Below are 17,533 nucleotides of genomic sequence, written 5' to 3'. Positions count from 1 at the left end.
GGGGGGGGGGGGGGGTTGTACTTCTTAATGCTCGCCCTTATTGCCTAGCAGAACGTGTGGAGCGTCTTGCGCTGGCCCGTCCGGTGGAGGTAGAGGCGCTTCTTGAGCTCCGGCCCCCCGCCGGTGACGTTGAGCTTGGCCTCCTTGAGCGCGCGCTTGAGCGCGGGGCGGGTCATGTCCGCGATCTCGCGCTGGACCTCGAAGTGGGGCTTGAGGAGCTTGAGCTCCACCGCCACGTCGAAGCACAGCCGCACCGAGTCGTCGTCGTCGCTGTCGTAGTCGCTGTCGTCGACGTCGAGCGGCTCGTCGAGCGGCTCGCCGTCGGAGTCGACCTCGTCGACGTGGAGCTTGAAGTCGCCCTTGCATTGCCCTTGGCGGAAGATGTACTCGCCGTTCTTGTCGCGCGGCGCGTGCTCGACGATGCGGAAGGGGTCGTCGCGGATCTGCATCGTGTAGCCGTCGCACTCGAACATGTCCTCGCCGCCCGCATCAATGTGGGCGCGGATCAGGTTCGCCGCCACGTGGCCCCTCGACGTCGACTCGGCCGCGAGGAGCTTCGAATCCGACACCCCGTCGCCGCCGAATCGCTGCGCCTTCGACTTCTCCGTGGGGTTGTTCATGGCGTATTGCTGCGCGGCCGTCTCCTGGCCCGAGCCGAACCGGGACGCGGCCTCCCGCTCCTTCGCCTCCTCCGTCTTGCCCTCGCACTCGTTGATGTGGATGCGCAGCTCGTGGCCGCGCTGCCGTTTTCCTCGCGGCACCGTCAGCGACGCGCCCGCGACGGTTTTGCCCGCCTCGAGGCGGTTGAGCTTCCCCGTCTCGCGCGCCTGCGGCACGATCACGGTGCCGAGGCCGCGCGCGGCGCCGACGCCGTCCTTGAGCTGGTCGATGGAGTCCGCCTCGGGCCGCGCGATGTCGACGTTGAGCATGACCGCCGCGTCGATGACGTACATGTCCTTCGTGTCCACGTAGAGGCGCTCCTTGAGCTCGGGGCGCATGGGCGACCCCATGTACATCTTCAAGCTGCCCGTGTGCATGGTCGCGTCGACCACGCGGCGCGAGGCCATGGCCACCTTGATCTTGCCCTTGTCGTTCACACCGATCACGATCGTCAGGACCGCGTCGATGAGGCCCTCCTCGTCCTGCTCGAGCTTGATCTTGCGCCGGCGCGTGATCACGTCGTGCGCCGCCGCCTCTGCGAGCACGGCCTCGATGACGCGCATGCGCGTCGGGTCCTGGGCGCGCAGCTGCTTGAAGAGCGCGGCCACCTCGGCCTCGCTCAGCTTCCGCCCCGGCGCATACTGACCGCCTGCATATTCAAAGCGCTCTTCCAGGTCCATCTCGTGAACGGTGCCGATGGCGATGGTGGCGCGAGAGCAACGCCCGGTGATGCGGACCATCTTCGGCCGACAGGAGGAGCTCGAGCAGCGGGCGCGCGCGCAACCGAGGGTTTGAACTCTAATTTGAACTTTTCTGCCTTTTGGAGAGGTCGGCGGTGCACGCAAGGTGCTGCACCACCTCGACCGCGACGGCTGAGTTCCATGTCCACTGACCCCGGACCCGCCCCCCCCGGTGTTAAAATCATATCGACGCGCCTTCTTTTACGCCCGTCCTAGTTGTACTTGCTGAGGATCATGGCGACGTCGCGGGGGCAGCCCATGATGATGGGGCAGCGGTCGTGGATGTTCTCCGGGACGACGTCCATGATGCGGCCGGCCTTGCCGCGGAAGCGGCCCGTCGACGCGACGCCGCCGGCCTGCTCCGTGAGGAGCGCCATGGGGTAGCCCTCGTAGAGCACGCGGAGCTTGCCCTTGGCGCTCTTCTTGTCCGCCGGGTAGTAGAAGACGCCGCCGTAGAGCAGCGTGCGCTCGCTGGACCTGGCCGCCCGAGAAGGCGCTCCGGTAAGACTGTTATCGCCAGCCCGGGGGCAGGGGCATCTTCGGCGCGAGGAACGACGGCAGCCCCGCGTCCTCGAGGCGGTCCCGGAGCCGGTCCGTGAGGCCGTCGGCGACGCGCGCGAGCGTCCGCTGCGACGCGCCGTCGCCCCCGACGATCGCGGACCGCGCGAGGTCCGCGGCGCCGCCCTGGACGCTCGCGAGGGACGCGACGCGCCCCAGGGGCGTGTCCGCGAGCCCCGCGGGCCGCGCGCCGGGCCGCGCGAGCGCCGTCGCCGCGCCCGCGGCGCCGCCGCCGTCGCCGGCGACGGACGCGAGCGCTGCGGGGAGCCGGTCGAGGACGGCGCGCTCCTCGTCCGTGACGCGCGGCACGAGGCGCTCCGTCGCGTCGCGCAGGGCCGGCGGCGCGGACGCGACGGCCTCGTCGCCGAGGAGCGCCCAGACGAAGTCGCGGCCGAGCGCGTCCAACGCGTCCGCCGCCTCGTCGCACGCCACGTCGCGCGCGGCCTCGTCCTCGAGGAACAGATCTCGCGTCGAGTCCACCGACGACGCGGCCTTGGCGCTCCGTAAAAGCGCCCGGAGCTTGTCCGGGGAGAAGCTCCCCGAGTCCTGGACGGCCACGTCCGTGAGGAGGTCGTAGAGCAGGCTCCCGGACGCGTCGCGCCGCGGGTTCTGCACCGCCAGGCGCGCGGCCGTCGGCAGGATGTCGTCGACGATCTTGAAGCCCGGGTCCGCGCGGAGGGCCAGCCCCTCGAGCTGGAGCACGGCGCGGCCGAGCAGCACCATCTTCGGCGGGAGCGCCGTCGGCAGATCCGCCGACGCGGCCGCGACGTCCGCGAACAACGACGACGCGACGTAGGACGACGCCGCGCGCGCGCCGCCGCCGACCTCGACGTAGGGGCCGACGATGCGCGCCACGATGGCCTCGGCGCGCGCGCGCGTGGCCGCGTCGAGATCCTCCGGGAGGAAGCCCAGCGTCGTCGCCGACGCGACGACCCGCGGCCAGTCCCGCGCGGCCAGGGCGAGCGACAGCGCGAGGAGGCCGTCGGCGTCCTTCTCCTCGATGTCGACCATGAGCCCGCAGTCGAGGATGCAGAGCCGGTCGTCGCCGAGGAGCAGCAGGTTGCCCCCGTGGCAGTCCGAGTGGAAGAAGCCGTCGACGTACATACTCTGGCAGTACGCGTCGCGCGCGAGGCCGACGGCGACCTTGAGCCGCGCGTCCTCGTCGGGCAGCTGCGCGACGGGCACGCCGTCGACCCACTCGCTGACTAAGACCCGCCGGCTCGAGGCGAGCACCTCCGGCACGGCGACGCCCCGCACCTTGGCCATGTTGTCGCGGAACCGGGACTGCCGCCGCGCCTCGCCCCGGAGGTCGACCTCCTCCCACAGCGCGGCGGCCAGGCCCTCCAGCAGGTCGCGCCAGTCGACCTCCGACTTGGGCAGCAGGCGCGGCGCCCAGGTCTCCAGCAGCTCCGCCGCGCGCAGCAGCACGCACAGGTCGACGGCGACGGCCTCGACGACGCCCGGCCGCACGATCTTCACGGCGACCTCGCGCAGCGCGCCGTCGTCGGCCTGCCACGTGGCGCGGTGCACCTGGGCGATGGACGCCGACGCCGCGGCGTCGCGCCGCACGTCGACGAGGCGGCCGCGCGAGCCGTCCGCGGCCCGCAGCGGCGCCGCGAGCGCCGCGGCGACGGCGTCGTCGCCGTCGAAGGGCGCGACGCCCGCCTGGAGCTCCGCGAGCTCCCGCGACCAGACGGGCCCGAGCACGTCCTCGCGCACGGACAGCAGCTGGCCGATCTTGACGAACGCCGGGCCGAGGCGCTCGAGCGCGCCCCGGACGCTCGCGGCGAACGCCGCGTCGTCGCGCCGCAGCTGGCCCGACGCCCAGAGCGACGCGGCGCGCAGCTGGAGCGGGCCCGCCTCGGCGGCGAAGGCCGCCGCGCGCTTCGCGACCGTGCCGGGTCGCGTGTCGAGGTAGGCCTCGAAGGCGCCGCGGTCGAAGACGGCGGGGAAGCCGTCCTCGGACCGCGACGGCGGCGGTCGCACGCGGTCCTTCGCGGAGATGCTGCTGCTCAGCGCGCTCGTGGTCGCGAGCGCGGCGGCGAGGAGCAGCGCGCGCCACGCAGCCATCGTCGATGAGGTGGCCATCGACGACGAGACGATGCACTGAGAGCGTGATTGGGCGTTGAAGGCATGTTGACGCCTAAGTTGACGCTACGTCACGAGTACGCGGCCGCGCGCGGGCCTCGGAGGCTTCCACAGCGGCGCACGTTCCGTGTTCCGAGTGACCTTTCCAGGTGGAGAGGAGCGCTATAAGCGTCGGCAACGGCATCGGCCAAGATCACATGGCCACGGGCCATGGTCTCCGATCCCCGGCACGATTTGCCTCATCGAGGCGGCGATCTCGTGGTCGCACCGAGACACGCGACGCTCTGAGTCGTCGTGCCCTCTTCGTCGCCGTGCTCGCGTACACCTCCGCCCAAGTCGTGCCCTCCCGTGGCACTCGACGCTCTCGCGCGTGGAGTAGTGACATCATGCCCAACTACAAAGCCGGAAAGAAGTGGCACAAATCATCCTACCGCGGCGTCCGCGGCTGCTACAAAAGGTTCACGGTGAATGTCTGCGGCGAATACCTGGGGACGTTCGACGATGAAAAGGAGGCCGCGCTCGCCTACGACGCGAAAGCCCGCGAGCTCGGGAAGACGAAATTTCTCAACTTCCGCGGGGACGGCGTCACGCGGCGGGTCGACGTCGGACGGAGCGTCTACCGCGGCGTCAGGCCGCAGAACAAGAAGTTCGACGCAAAGATCGGCGTGGGCTATAAGTCCGAGTGGCTCGGGACCTTCGAGGACGAGAAGGACGCGGCCCTCGCGTACGACCGGCGGGCGCGCGAGCTCGGCCGCCACGGCTCCTGCAATTTTGACGCCGACGGGAAGTTCCGGGACGTCGGGAACCCGGCCGCGGGGCGGAAGGGGCCGGCGCCGCCGGGCCCCGAGGCCGAGGGCGCGGAGCGCTTCGAGCGCCACGAGTCGCCGGGCCCCGCGGCCGCCGCGCCGCCGGGCCCCGAGGCCGTCGGCTGGCGCGTCTCCGTCTTCTGGCCCGGCGAGGACGCCTGGTTCCCGGGCACCGTGCGCGGCTTCGACGGCCGGCGCCACCGCGTCGCCTACGACGACGGCGACGTCGCGACCCGCGTCCTTTTTTTCGCTCTCGAAACCGTCACGAATATGCCTTAGGTCTACGACGAGGACCTGCGCGCGGCGCGGTTCGAGCGCCTCGAGTCGCCGGTCCCCGCGGCCGCCGCGGCGCCCGGAGCCGAGGCCGTCGGCTGGCGCGTCGCCGTCTTCTGGCCCGCCGAGGGCGAGTCGTTCCCGGGCACCGTCGACGGCTTCGACGGCGCGCGCCACCGCGTCCGATACGACGACGGCGACGTCGCGACCCGCGTCCTTCTCTCGCTCGCGAAACCGTCACGACTATGCTTTAGGTCTTCGACGAGGACCTGCGCGCGGCGCGCTTCGAGCGCCTCGCGCCGCCGCCCGCGTGCCCGGTCTGCCTCGAGGAGCTCGGCGACGGCGCGACGGCGCTCGAGTGCGGCCACGGCATGCACCCGGGCTGCGTCCGGGCCTACGTCGCGTCGAGCTGGAGCCCGCCCGCGGCGGGCGCGCGCGCGAGCCCGCGGCTCACGTTCCGCTGCCCGACGTGCCGGGTGGCGACGCGCGCGGCGACCGACTAGAACGAGCGCTTAGACGTCGCCCAGGCGCGTCGCGACGCGCGCGGCGACCGATTAAGAACTCTTAGACGTCGCCCAGGGGCGCCTGGACGATGGGCACGTAGGCGGGGAAGTAGGACTTCGACTGGACGAAGGTCCGCACGTCCGCGCCGTCGAGGATGGGCTTCGAGCGGACGTAGCCGTCCTTGAGCGCGGACTCGATCACCGCGACGGCGACGTTGAGGGACACGTCGCGGATGCGCGCGACGTCGGGGAAGACCTGGCCCCGCGCCATCTCGTCGTCGGAGACGGAGTTCGCGCAGGCCTCGGCGGCCGCGTGGAGCATGTTGTCGCTGACGACGGTGCACTCGGCGACGGTCGCGCCGAGGCCCACGCCGGGGAAGACGAACATGTTGTTGCACTGGGACGTCTGGTAGGTCTTGCCGCCGTACTCCACGGGCGGGAAGGGCGACCCCGACGCGAAGACGGCCGCGCCGTCCGTCCACGTGATCGCGTCGGCCGCGGAGCACTCCGCCGACGCCGTCGGGTTCGACAGCGGCATGACGATGGGCCGGTCGGGCTTGACGCCATCGTGGAACGTCTTCACGATGTCCTCCGTGAAGAGGCCGCCGACCGTCGACAGCCCGATGAGCATCGTCGGCTTCGTGGCCTCGATGACCGCCTTGAGCGAGTCGCCGCGGACGCCCGGCGCGTCGAACGAGTCCGCGAAGACCCGGACCTCCTTGACCAACGCATCGTAGGCCGCCGGGTCCATGCCCTCCTTCGCCACGAGGCCGTCGACGTCGAAGAGGTAGAACTTCGACGCCGCCTCCGCCTCCGACAGGCCCATGGACACCATGCCGTCCTTCAGCGCCGTCGCGACGCCGACGCCCGCGGAGCCCGCGCCGGCGACGACGACGCGCTGGTCCGTCAACGCGCTGGGCGGCTTGCCCGTCTGGCGCAGGCACGCGAGGGACCCGGCGAGCACCGTCGCGCCCGTGCCCTGGATGTCGTCGTTGAAGCAGAGCACGTCGTCGCGGAAGCGGTCGAGGAGCGGCTGCGCGACGGCCGACTCGAAGTCCTCGAACTGGATGAGGCACTTGGGCCAGCGGTGGCGCACGGCGGCGACGAACTCGTCGAGGACGTCGTCGTAGGCCGCGCCCGTGAGCCGCGCCTGCCGGAGCCCGAGGTAGAACGGGTCGTCGCGGAGCGCGTCGTTGTTCGTGCCCACGTCGACGACGACGGGCAGCACGCGGTGCGGCGCGATGCCGCCCGCCGCGCAGTAGAGGGCCAGCTTCCCGATGGGGATGCCCATGCCGTTCGCGCCGAGGTCGCCGAGGCCCAAGATCCGCGACCCGTCCGTGACCACCACCACCCGCACGTCGCGCATGGGCCAGTTCTGGACCATGGCGTTCATGTGGCCCACGTCGTTCGCCGAGAAGTACATGCCCCGGGGCCGCCGGAAGATGTTGCCGAACTCGAGGCACGCCTGGCCCACCGTCGGCGTGTAAATCAACGGCGCGAGCTCGCCGACGTGGCGGACGACGACGCGGTGGAAGAGCGTCTCGTTGCGGTCGTGGAGGTCGACGAGGAACATGTGCTTGCTCAGGTCGTCCGGCAGGCCGCGGAGGTCCACCATGGTCTTCATGCACTGCTCCTCGAGCGTCGACACGCACGGCGGCATGAGCCCCCGGAGCCCGAGGCGGTCGCGCTCGCCGTAGTCGAAGGCCATGCCCTTGTTGTAGAGCGGGTCCTGGATGACCTCGACGCCGCGGTGGTCCTTGGGCAGCTTCAGCGGGCGCCGCAGGCGGTAGGGGCCCACGGGGCCGCCGTCGATGACGTCGCAGTGGTCGCTCTTGACCACATCCTCGGCGGCGTAGGCCGCGACGGGCGACGCGCCGCTCTTCCAGCGCCGGGCGACGAGCTTCGTCGCCGGCAGGAGGCGGCGCAGCATGGTTGCGCGGCGCCGGAACGTCTCGCGCGCGCACCTCCTCGTCGCGCTGTTTGGCGAGGATTTGCCTTTTGCCGCAAGGAGCATCGACCTTGAGGTACTAGTATGGGCGCTCTTGATCGAGATGGTGCGTGACTTCCGGCGGTGATTCTAAGACAGCATGAGTGATCCCGACCGCGAAACCCTTCACAACATCGACCAGGAGCGCGCGGCGCTTCGCGCGAGGCTCGCGCGAGTCGCCGCGCAGCTCGCGCAGCGCGACGAAGAAGCGGCGGCGCTGCGCCGCCGCGCGGAGGAGGCCGACGCCCCCAGACGAACCCGGTCGCCGGTTAAGGCTGGGAGGCAGAAGCGGGGCCCACCCGCCGAGGCGGACGTCATCGACGTCGACGCGGAGAGCTCCGCGCCGGAGCCTCCGGTGGGGAAGAACGAGGTCGTCGAGGTCGACGCGGAGAGCGCCGCGCCGGAGGCGCCTCCAGCGCTAGACGACGCGGCGGAAGAGGCGCCCGCGCGGCCTCCGAAGAAGCCGCGCGGCCGGCCGCGCAAGCACCCGCTGCCCGAGGCCGCGCCGGCCGAGGACGACGCGCCGCCGGCCGACGAGGAGGCGGAGTGGGAGGACGCCGCGCCGGAGGAGGCGTTCTCGGTCTGCGCCGAGGCGTCGTCGGTGCGCGCGCCGGACGACGAGGCGCAGTGGGACGAACCCGCGGCGCCTCCGGCGTCGGACGCGTCTTCGGTCTGCGCCGAGGCGTCGTCGGTGCGCGCGCCCGACGACGAGGCGCAGTGGGACGAACCCGCGGCGCCTCCGGCGCCGGACGACGAGGCGCGGTGGGACGAACCCGCGGCGCCTCCGGCGCCCGACGACGAGGCGCAGTGGGACGAACCCGCGGCGCCTCCGGCGCCCGACGACGACGGTCGGAGCGCGTTCGACGACGACACGGTCAACGGAGAGGTCGAACCGAGGACGCCGCCCGCGTTCGACCCGCGGAAGCTCGTCGTCGTCGACGAGCGCGGCGGCCGGCGCTGCGACCTCGAGGACTTCGAGGAGGGCGCGGGCTTCCTCGTGTCCACGGTCCGCCCCGAGTCCCTGTTCTGGACGCCCCTCGAGACGCTGCGCACGCGCGGCGCCGAGGAGGCGCCCCTCGACGGCGGCGCGCTGCGGCGGTGGCTCGACGCGAAGCGCGGCGCGAGCGTGCGGCCGACGGCGCGCTGCAGCGTCACCTGGAGCGACGGCGCGCCCTTCGCCGGCGCGGTCTACCGCGTCAAGGCCGGCGCCGCGGGCGCGTGGCGGTGCTGCGTGGCCTACGACGACAGCACCATCGAGCGCGACGTCAAGTGGCCGCGCGTGACCTGGGACGACGGCGCGGACGCGGCGGCGCACGCGCCCGAGGGCTCGCGGACGCGGCGCGCCGCCTCGCCGGAGCCGGTGCTGTCGTCGTCGTCCGAGTCCGAGTCCGAGGAGGACGACGACTACGCGTCCGGCGACGCCGAGTCCGAGTCCGACTCCGACTCGTCCGACGACGACGCGGAGGAGGGCCAAGCCGAGCGGGACGGATCGGAGGAAGAGCCGTCGCCGCCCGACGACGCGCCCGCCGACGCCGTCGTCGAGGCCGCGCCCGCGGCGCCGCCGCGGCGCCGCCGGCGCATCGAGGCGCTCTCGGACGACTCGGACGCCGACGCGGCGGACGGACGGCGCGCCGCGCGGTCGCCGCCGGCCGAGGAGCCCGTCGTCGCGCCGACGGCCGCCGACGTCCTCGACGAGCTCCGCAAAGTCGTCTTCCCGGAGTCGGAGCGCCGCGCGCTCCGGGCCGAGGGCCGCGCGCCGCTCGGCTTCGTCCTCGGCGCGGTGCGCCGGGGGCCGGGCGGCGCGACGCTCAGCGAAGCGACGCGCGCGCGCCCGCGGCTCTGCGCCGCGCTCTGCGCCTTCGCGCGCGAGCACGTGCCGCTCGACGCCTTCAGCTCCGTCGCGCTGACGAAGAACACGCAGAGTCCGCTCCACGTGGACGCGCTCAACTGCGGGCCGAGCTGCATCGTCGCGTTCGGCGACTTCGAGGGCGGCGAGCTCTGGGTCCACGGCCGCGGAGCGATCGACGTGAAGACGCCCCAGACCTTCGACGGCAACACGCCGCACGCGACGCTGCCCTGGCGGACGCCCGTCGCGGGCGAGCGCTACAGCGCGATCTTCTTCCTCCACGCCTGCCACGACCGGCTCGCGCGCGCCGACGGCGAGCGCCTCGCGGACCTCGGGTTCCGGCTGCCGCCGCGGCCGGTGCCCTACGCGTACGGGGCCGAGGGCGCGCTCGAGGCCGCGGCCGCGGCCGTCGCCGCGGACCCCGCGCTCCGCGGCCGCGTCCTGCTCGCCGACGACGCCGACGACGACGACGACGACTTCGTCGAGGCGCGCCCGTCGGGCCGCGACCGCGGGGACCTCTTCTACGGCGCCGCGCCGCCGCGCGGCCGCCGCGTCGACGCGCTCTCGGACGACCCGGACGACGAGGGCCGGGCGCCCGAGCCCGCCGCGCCGCCGTCCGACGAGGACGAGTTCGCCTTCGACGTCGACGACGACGACGAGGTCGACGTCGACGACGAGGACGCCGCGGTCGGCGAGGAGGAGGACACGGACCGGTGCTGGACGTGCGGCGAGGTCGGCGAGCTCCTGCTCTGCGACGGCTGCGACGCGCCGTACCACGTGGGCTGCGTCGGCCTCGACGCGGCGCCCGAGGGCGACTGGTCCTGCGAGCGCTGCGCCGCCGCCGCGGCGCCCGCGGCGCGGCGGCCGCGGCGCCGCGGGGCGAACGACGGCGGCGCCGACGCGCGGAGGGCCGTGCAGGCGGCCGCGCGGCAGCAGGACCAGCTCCGGCGCGTCATGCGCGGCGCCGGGGGCACGGCGCGCGAGGCCATGCGCCGCGAGAAGGAGCGGCAGACCGAGGTCGGCTACCACGCGGCGTCGGACACGTGGCCGGGCTTCGACAGCGACGACGACGACGACGACGACGCGCCGCTCGTCGTGTTGCGGGAGGGCGACGCGCGCGTCGCGCTGGACAGCGGCCGCGCGTGGCTCAAGCCCCACCAGCGGTCCTGCCTCAAGTTCGTCGCGCAGAACGTCCTCGTCTCGCTCGCGGCGCTCCGCCGCGGCGACGCGGGCCACGGCTGCGTCGTCGCGCACGCGATGGGCCTGGGCAAGACGTTCGTCGTCGTCGCGCTCTGCTGCCTGCTGTTGAACGACGACACGCTGCGCGCCGCGGCCGCGGCCGGCGGGCGGCGCCTCGACCGCGTGCTCGTCGTCGCGCCGGCGTCGACGCTCGACAACTGGGCGCGCGAGATCGACCTCTGGTCGCGGCGCTTGCTGAATAACGACGGCGTCGCGGACCGCGTCTTCCACCTCTTCCGCCTCGCCAAGTCTGTCGACGAGCGGCGCCGCGTGGCCAAGGAGTGGTCGGCGCGCGGCGGCGTGCTCCTGTTGAGCTACGAGCTCTTCGGCACGCTCGTCGTCGGCGGCCAGAAGCGGCACCGCGGCTTCTTCACGACTTACGTCGCCGAGGCCGCGGACGTCGTCGTCTGCGACGAGGCGCACCGCGTCAAGCGCGAGAAGGCGCGCCTCGCGACGGCGCTCGCCGCCGTGGGCACCGCGCGGCGCGTCGGCCTCACGGGCACGCCGGTGCAGAACAACCTCGGCGAGTTCTACGCGATGCTGTCCTGGGCGCGGCCGCTGCTCCTCGACGAGCGCAAGGCCTTCGACGCGCGCTTCGCGGAGCCCATCGCCGCGGGCCTCTTCGACGACAGCTCGAAGCGGGACGTGACGCGGTCGAAGCGGCGCATGGCCGTGCTCCACACGCTCCTCGAGCCCGTCGTCCACCGCCGCGGCGCCGCGCTGCTCGCGAGCGCGTTGCCGCCGAAGCACGAGGTCGTCGTCTACTGCCGCCTGACGGACGTCCAGCGGCGGCTCTACGGCGAGCGGCTGGCGATCTGGGAGCGCGGCGGCGACGACAAGTCCGGCGGCGTCTTCGCGCTCTGCGAGCACCTGCGCCAGGTCTTCAACCACCCGCACGTGGCGGCGCTCGCGCGGCGCCACAACGAGGAGCGCGTGCTCCCGGCGAAGCTCGAGAAGCGGGTCATGGCGTCGTTCATCTGCGACGACGACGAGGAGTCGGACGCGGGCTCGGGCGCGGACGAGGTCGCGGACCTGCGGGGGCCGGCGGCGGCGCCGCGGGCGCCGCGCGAGGCCGCGGACGTGCTCTGCGCGGCGTCGCGCGCGTGGCACGACCGCCTCGGCGGCGACCTGGCGCCGGTCGTGGGAGACGCGCGGCCCGAGGCGGGCGCGAAGGCGCTCGTCGCGCGCGACATCCTCGTCAAGGCGCGCGCGCGCGGCGAGAAGGTGCTGGTCTTCTCCCAGTCCCTGCGGAGCCTGGACTACCTGCAGATCTCCGTCGTCTCGGGCGACCTCGGCTGGCCCGCGCGCCTCGCGCGGCGCCTCGACGGCGACACGACGGTGACGGCGCGCCAGGCCCTGATCGAGGACTTCAGCAGCTCCGACGCCGTCGTGTTTTTCCTGTCCGTGCGCGCGGCGGGCGTCGGCATCAACCTGCACGCGGCGACGCGCGTCATCTTGTTCGACGTGTCCTGGAACCCGGCGGACGACGCGCAGGCCATCGCGCGCGCGCACCGCTTCGGCCAGGAGCGGCCCGTCTTCGTCTACCGCCTCGTCGCCGCGGGCACCGTCGAGGAGCGCGTCTTCAACCGGCAGATCGCCAAGGGCGCCGTCGCGTCGGGCGTCGCCGACGACGAGGTGCTCCAGCGCTTCTTCCGGCGCGACGAGCTCGCGGACCTGATCCCTTTGGTCGAGGAGGACGACGACGACGGGACGCGCGACAAGCCCCTCGCGCGGACGCTCGACCGCCTCTTCCTCGAGGTCGCCGCGGAGCGGGCCGCGAGCATCGCGCGCGTGCGGCCCTTCGACACCTTCACGGCCACCGACGACGACCGCATCGACGACGCGGACGTCGCCGCGGCGCTCGACAGCTTAGAGCGGTCGGGCGAGCTCGACGAGGCCGACGAGCCGCCGCCGGTCGCGCCGCCGCCGTTGCCGGTCGCGCCGCCGCCGATGCCCTTCGTGCCGCCGGGCGCGGCTTATTTTGTGCCGCCGGGCGCGGCGTATTTTCCGCCGGGCGCGCCGTATTTTGTGCCGATGTCGCAATCTCCGCCCGTCGCGCCGCAACTTGCGCCGGTCGCGCCGTGGCCACCAGTCGCTCCTACTGCAGCGGCCGCGCCGGCCGCGCCGGCCGCCCCGGTCGCCGCGCCGGCCGCGCCGGCCGCCCCGGTCGCCGCGCCGGCCGCGCCGCCGTCGCTCACGCCGGCCGCTGTCGAAGACGCCCTCGAAAAATTGTTGAAGACTGATGTCGAGCTGGAGAAAACCAAAGCTGATCGCTCGGTTTCGAAGGAGCTCATAGTGGAGAAGCTGAGTGTGTATTTTTCGGTCTCAAAGGCTGAAATTGATGTTGTGCTACAAAAGGTGATCGACGGACGTCGCGACTGCGTGCCGGTCGCGCGGACGCCGGTGCCCGCGCCGCCGTCGCAGCGCAAGCGCCCCCGCGACGCCGAAGAGGCCGACGACAAGGACACGCCCGCCGTCGAGGTGACGGCCGCGGCGGCGCCCGCGGCGCCCGGGGCGTCCGTCGCGCCGGCGCCGTCGGCCGCCGAGCCGGGGCCCGCCGGCGCCGCGACCCCCGCGCTCGCGAACTGGCAGCGCTACGGCCGCGGCCGCGCGGCCGAGCCGCCGCCGTCGCAGCGCAAGCGCCCCCGCGACGCCGAAGAGTCCGACGAGGACGCGCCGCCGGTGGAGAATCACGTCTCCCTTTAGACTCCCACATGTGTCGTGTTGTTTTAAACCGAGTTCAGAACTGGCGCTGGAACTGCTGCGTGCGCTGCATCCACTGCGGCGGCGGCGCGTCTTGCGGCGGCGCGAGGGCCACGGTCATCTGGAAGCCCGGGTGCGCGCCCGGCGGCACGACGACGCGGTAGAGCCGGCCGTCGGGCCCCTGGATCGTGAGCTGCGTGCCCGGCGGCGCGTTCGGCGGCACGATGACGCTCATCTGCTGGGGCGCCTGCGCGGGCGGCGGCGGCGGGCGCGGCGGCGGCGGCGGGAGCGGCGGCTGGTACGCCGCCGGCGGCGGCGGCCGGTACGCCGGCGCGCTTTGGGTCATCTCGACGCCGCGGCCGGGCGCCGGCGGCGGCGCGGCTGCGGCCGCCCCGGGCGCGCGGATGAGGTCCGCGGTGACGCGATTCTCGAGCACGCCGTCGTCGTAGCGCACGTCGTAGAGCCATTTGGAGTGGGCCACCGCGATAATGCCCGGGAAGTGCTCCTGGTAACGCGGCCGCCACGCCTCGACGCGGTCGCCCGCGCGGAATGTCGGCGCCGCCGCGGCCAAGTCCGGCGCCGCGGTCGCGGTCGCCGCCTCGGCCCTGGCCAGCGCCTCGGCCTTCTCGCGCGAGCGGGCCCGGAGCCGCGCGGACGCGCCCTGGATCTTCTTCGCCATGGCCTTGCGCCGGAGTTCGGCGGCCTCGGCCTCCGCCGCGGCCTCGAGCTCCAACGCCGCCGCGCGCAGGGCCTCGGCCTCGGCGTCGACGCGCGCGACCTCGGCCTTGCGCTTCGCCTCGGCCTCGGCCTCGGCCGCGTCCGCGCGCTCGCGCGCGGCCTTCTGCGCCGCGTAGATGCGCCGCGACTTCTCGAGGCGCGACTCGGCGACCTTCGCGAGGCACTCGGGCGGCAGGTCCCAGGTGAAGCCGGCGTCGTCGACCTCGACGGCGTAGCCCTCGCGCGCGGGGCCTCGCACGGTCCCGAGCGCGCCGTCGTGCGCGCGCGCGAGGAACGCGCCGACGACCGACGGGTGCTGCAGCCGCACGGGCGAGAGGAGCCGCGGCGGCAGGCCGCCTTCGCACGTGAGCTGGCCATCCTCGAACTCCATCGTCGCGTTGTTGCTTTCCAGACACACCTTGTGGCGGCCGCCTCGCGACTCGACGACGACGCCGCCGTCGGCCGCGTGGTCCAGCGCCCACCGCATGGCCGCGGGGCCGAGCGACCCGAGCGCGACGCGCTGGCCCGCGTCGAAGACCTCGACCTCCGGCTCCACGAGCACGCCGGACTCGTCCGTCTCCCAGTCGCCGGACGCGCTCGCCTCGCGGTCCCAGTCGCCGTCGTCGAACGCGCCCATGTCGTCCTCGACATCGATGACGTCCCGCGCGTCCTCCTTGACCTCCTCGACGCCGAGGTCGCGCGCGAGCCGGCGGTGGAGCGCGCCGTCGCAGAGCGCGCGCCGCAGCGGCGTGTCGACGGTGAGGTGGCTCGGCGCGACGAGCGCGGAGACGACCGCGGCGACGTTGAAGGCGTCGCCGGCGCCCGTGATCTCCACGAGCGCGGCCTTGACGCCGCGGCTCGTCTCGAGGGCCCAGGGCGGCGGCAGCGGCTTGACGGCCTGCACGGCCGTGTCCGCGAAGAGGATCTCGAGGAACGTCAGCACCGCGGGCGTCGCCGCGTCCCCCAGGGGCTCGCCGGCGACGACGCGCTCGAGGGCCCCGACGACGGATTTCGCGAGCACGAGCGCGAAGGGCGGCTGCAGACCCGTCGTCTCGTGGATCGCCTCGGCGACGGCGACGTTCGTCGCGGGCTTTCGAAGGATCTCGTAGACCGCCGCGGCCCCGTCGTCGTCGTCGTCGTCGCCGGCGAAGGTGAGCGTGCAGGGCCGGCCGACGGCCTCGACGATGGCGGCGATGCGCCAGCACTCGAGGCCCCGGGGCAGCGCCGCGCCGTCGACGGCCACGATCCGGTCGCCGACGCGCACGCCCAGGGCCGCCGCGGCCTCGACCTCCGTGACGACGTGGCCGTCCAGGGCGGCGTTCACGTCGATGGTGAAGCCGAGGCAGGGGGCCTCGAACGTCACGACGCGGCCGCCGCCGGGAGCTGGCGCGGCCGGGCTCGCCCCGTGCGCCGCCATCGGACTCTGGACGAAGGCGACGGGCTCCGTGCCCGCGCGGCCGCGGATCATGCTCGTTGAGACGGCGCGGTGCGGCGAAGCGCCGCCTCCCCGTCAACGTGTCCCGCCACCGGCACGCGCGAGCACACTGCAGCAGAATGCTATAATGCTGCCCGATCTGTGGTTGCGAAGCGAGAATTTGCATGTTGGACTATTAATTGAAGGGGACGATTCTTTTCTTGAACATTTGCAATTGGGGCAGCCTCCTCCTCCTGCTGAAATCCAAGAGGTGGAGCATTGCCTCGGGAAGCCTTCGCGACGATGGCCGACGACCTCGACGGCCTCTGCTGCCCCTTGACCCTCGAAGCCTTCGTCGACCCCGTCATCCTCGCCGGCGACGGCCACACCTACGAGCGGTCCGCCGTGACCCAGTGGCTCGGCACCGGCAAGCTCACGTCCCCGACGACGGGCGCGCCCCTCGGCGCCGGCGGCACGGCGCTCATCGAGAACCACGCGCTGCGAAAGACCATCGCCGAGATGAACGGCGGCGCCGCGCCACCGCCGCGGCCCACCGCGCCGCCGGCCGCCGCGCCGCCGCGGCCCGCCGCGGCCGCGCCGCCGCGGCCCGCCGCGGCCGCGCCGCCGCGGCCCGCCGCGGCCGCGCCGCCGCGGCCCGCCGCGGCCGCGCCGCCGCCGCCGCCCGCGGACCCGCCCCGGGCGTCGAAGCCGCTCCAGGCGGCGCCGGGCGACAAGGCCGCGGACCTGTCGACCTTCGGGGACAAGGGCACGTCCTTCGGCCTCGGCCCGCGCTTCGAGACGAAAAACACGGGCGCGACGATCACGGAATCCGGCGCGGCGTTCAGCGACCGGGGCCAGGCGTTCACGAACAAGGCCGAGAAGCCCGAGAAGGAGAAGCGCGGGTCCTTCTTCGGCTCCGTCTTCGGCCGGTCCAAGAAGAAGGACGACAGGGCCGGCCGCGGGACCGCGCTCGAGCCCGTCGAGGCCGCGGAGGACGCGCCGCGCGCGGACCTCCTCCGCGAGGCCTGCGACGTTTTGGTCGTCGGCGGGGCGCTCAAGGGCGGCGGGTCCCTCGCCGCCGACGGCGCCTTCGGCGCCGTCGCGCCGCCGTCGTTCGCGTCGCTCGGCGCGGACACGAAGGCGCCGTCGAAGGTCGTGCGCTGCGTCGCGCCGGCGCAGGCGCCGGGCTGCCTCATCACCTGCGGGCTGAGCCGGTCCGCGGCCTGCTGGGAGTGGCGCGAGACGCGCGTCGAGGTCGCGAAGGAGAAGAAGCACTGGTACAGCAAGAAGAAGGGCCCGGACGTCGAAGTGGAGCGCCGCTGGGCGCAGACGGGCCGGCTCGGCGGCGCGCGCGACTGGGTCACGGCCCTCGCCGCCGACGACGCCGGCGCCTTCGTCGTCGGGGGCTGCCGCGGCGGCGACCTCCTGGCCTGGCGGCCGCCGAAGGAGGCCACCGCGGGCGTCGCGGCGTGGTCCGAGGTCGCGCACGTGCGGGACGCGCACGCGACGGCGGGCCGCGCGGACCGCGCGGAGGTCAACTGCGTCGCCTACGACGGCGCGCGGGCGACCCTGGCGTCCGGCGGGTCCGACTGGTACGTGAAGCTCTGGGACGCGGCGACCCTCGGACCCATCGCGACGCTCGGGTCGCTCGATCTCGACGACGGGTCCGCGATGCGCGGCCACGGCTCGTCCGTGCGCGCCGTCGCCGTCGGCGACCACGTCGTGCTGAGCGGCGGCGACGACCGGCGCGTGCTGCTCTGGGACCCGCGCGCGTCGGACGCGCCCGTCGCGTCCGCGACGACCGCAAGCCCCGTGCTGTGTGGAAATCAAATATTCAACCCGACTTCAATTTGTGCTTAATCGAATGATTTGGATTTCCACACAGGCCCCGTGACCGCGACGGCGCTCCTCGACGACCGGACGGCGCTCGTCGCCGACGCGGGCGGGTTCGCCGTTGTGTACGACCTTCGCTCAATCTCCGTCGTCGCGACGCTCCTGG

General features: G+C 73.6%; 4 protein-coding genes across 4 annotated transcripts; 2 read left to right on the top strand and 2 right to left on the bottom strand.

Moving 5' to 3' along the window:
* Positions 1 to 1,612: 1,612 nt before the first annotated feature.
* AURANDRAFT_20571 (hypothetical protein) lies at positions 1,613 to 1,867 on the bottom strand (the record flags this gene model as incomplete). The annotated part of the gene is made up of 1 exon (XM_009034953.1): positions 1,613 to 1,867. A coding segment is annotated over one exon (255 nt), but the record flags the coding sequence as incomplete, so codon positions are not given.
* A 3,822-nt stretch (positions 1,868 to 5,689) lies between these two features.
* MDH2 (hypothetical protein) lies at positions 5,690 to 7,336 on the bottom strand (the record flags this gene model as incomplete). Its single annotated transcript, XM_009034952.1, has 1 exon — positions 5,690 to 7,336. One exon carries the CDS (start codon positions 7,334 to 7,336, stop codon positions 5,690 to 5,692), a length of 1,647 nt encoding a protein of 548 aa, XP_009033200.1.
* A 3,763-nt stretch (positions 7,337 to 11,099) lies between these two features.
* On the top strand, positions 11,100 to 11,498 carry AURANDRAFT_15300 (hypothetical protein; the record flags this gene model as incomplete). The annotated part of the gene is made up of 1 exon (XM_009035012.1): positions 11,100 to 11,498. A coding segment is annotated over one exon (399 nt), but the record flags the coding sequence as incomplete, so codon positions are not given.
* A 165-nt stretch (positions 11,499 to 11,663) lies between these two features.
* Positions 11,664 to 12,311, top strand: AURANDRAFT_19973 (hypothetical protein; the record flags this gene model as incomplete). The annotated part of the gene is made up of 1 exon (XM_009035013.1): positions 11,664 to 12,311. A coding segment is annotated over one exon (648 nt), but the record flags the coding sequence as incomplete, so codon positions are not given.
* Positions 12,312 to 17,533: the final 5,222 nt, after the last annotated feature.

Source organism: Aureococcus anophagefferens (genome assembly GCF_000186865.1).
Source record: "Aureococcus anophagefferens unplaced genomic scaffold AURANscaffold_2, whole genome shotgun sequence".
NCBI lineage: Eukaryota > Pelagophyceae > Pelagomonadales > Pelagomonadaceae > Aureococcus > Aureococcus anophagefferens.
This window is presented reverse-complemented; position numbering and strand designations above follow the sequence as displayed.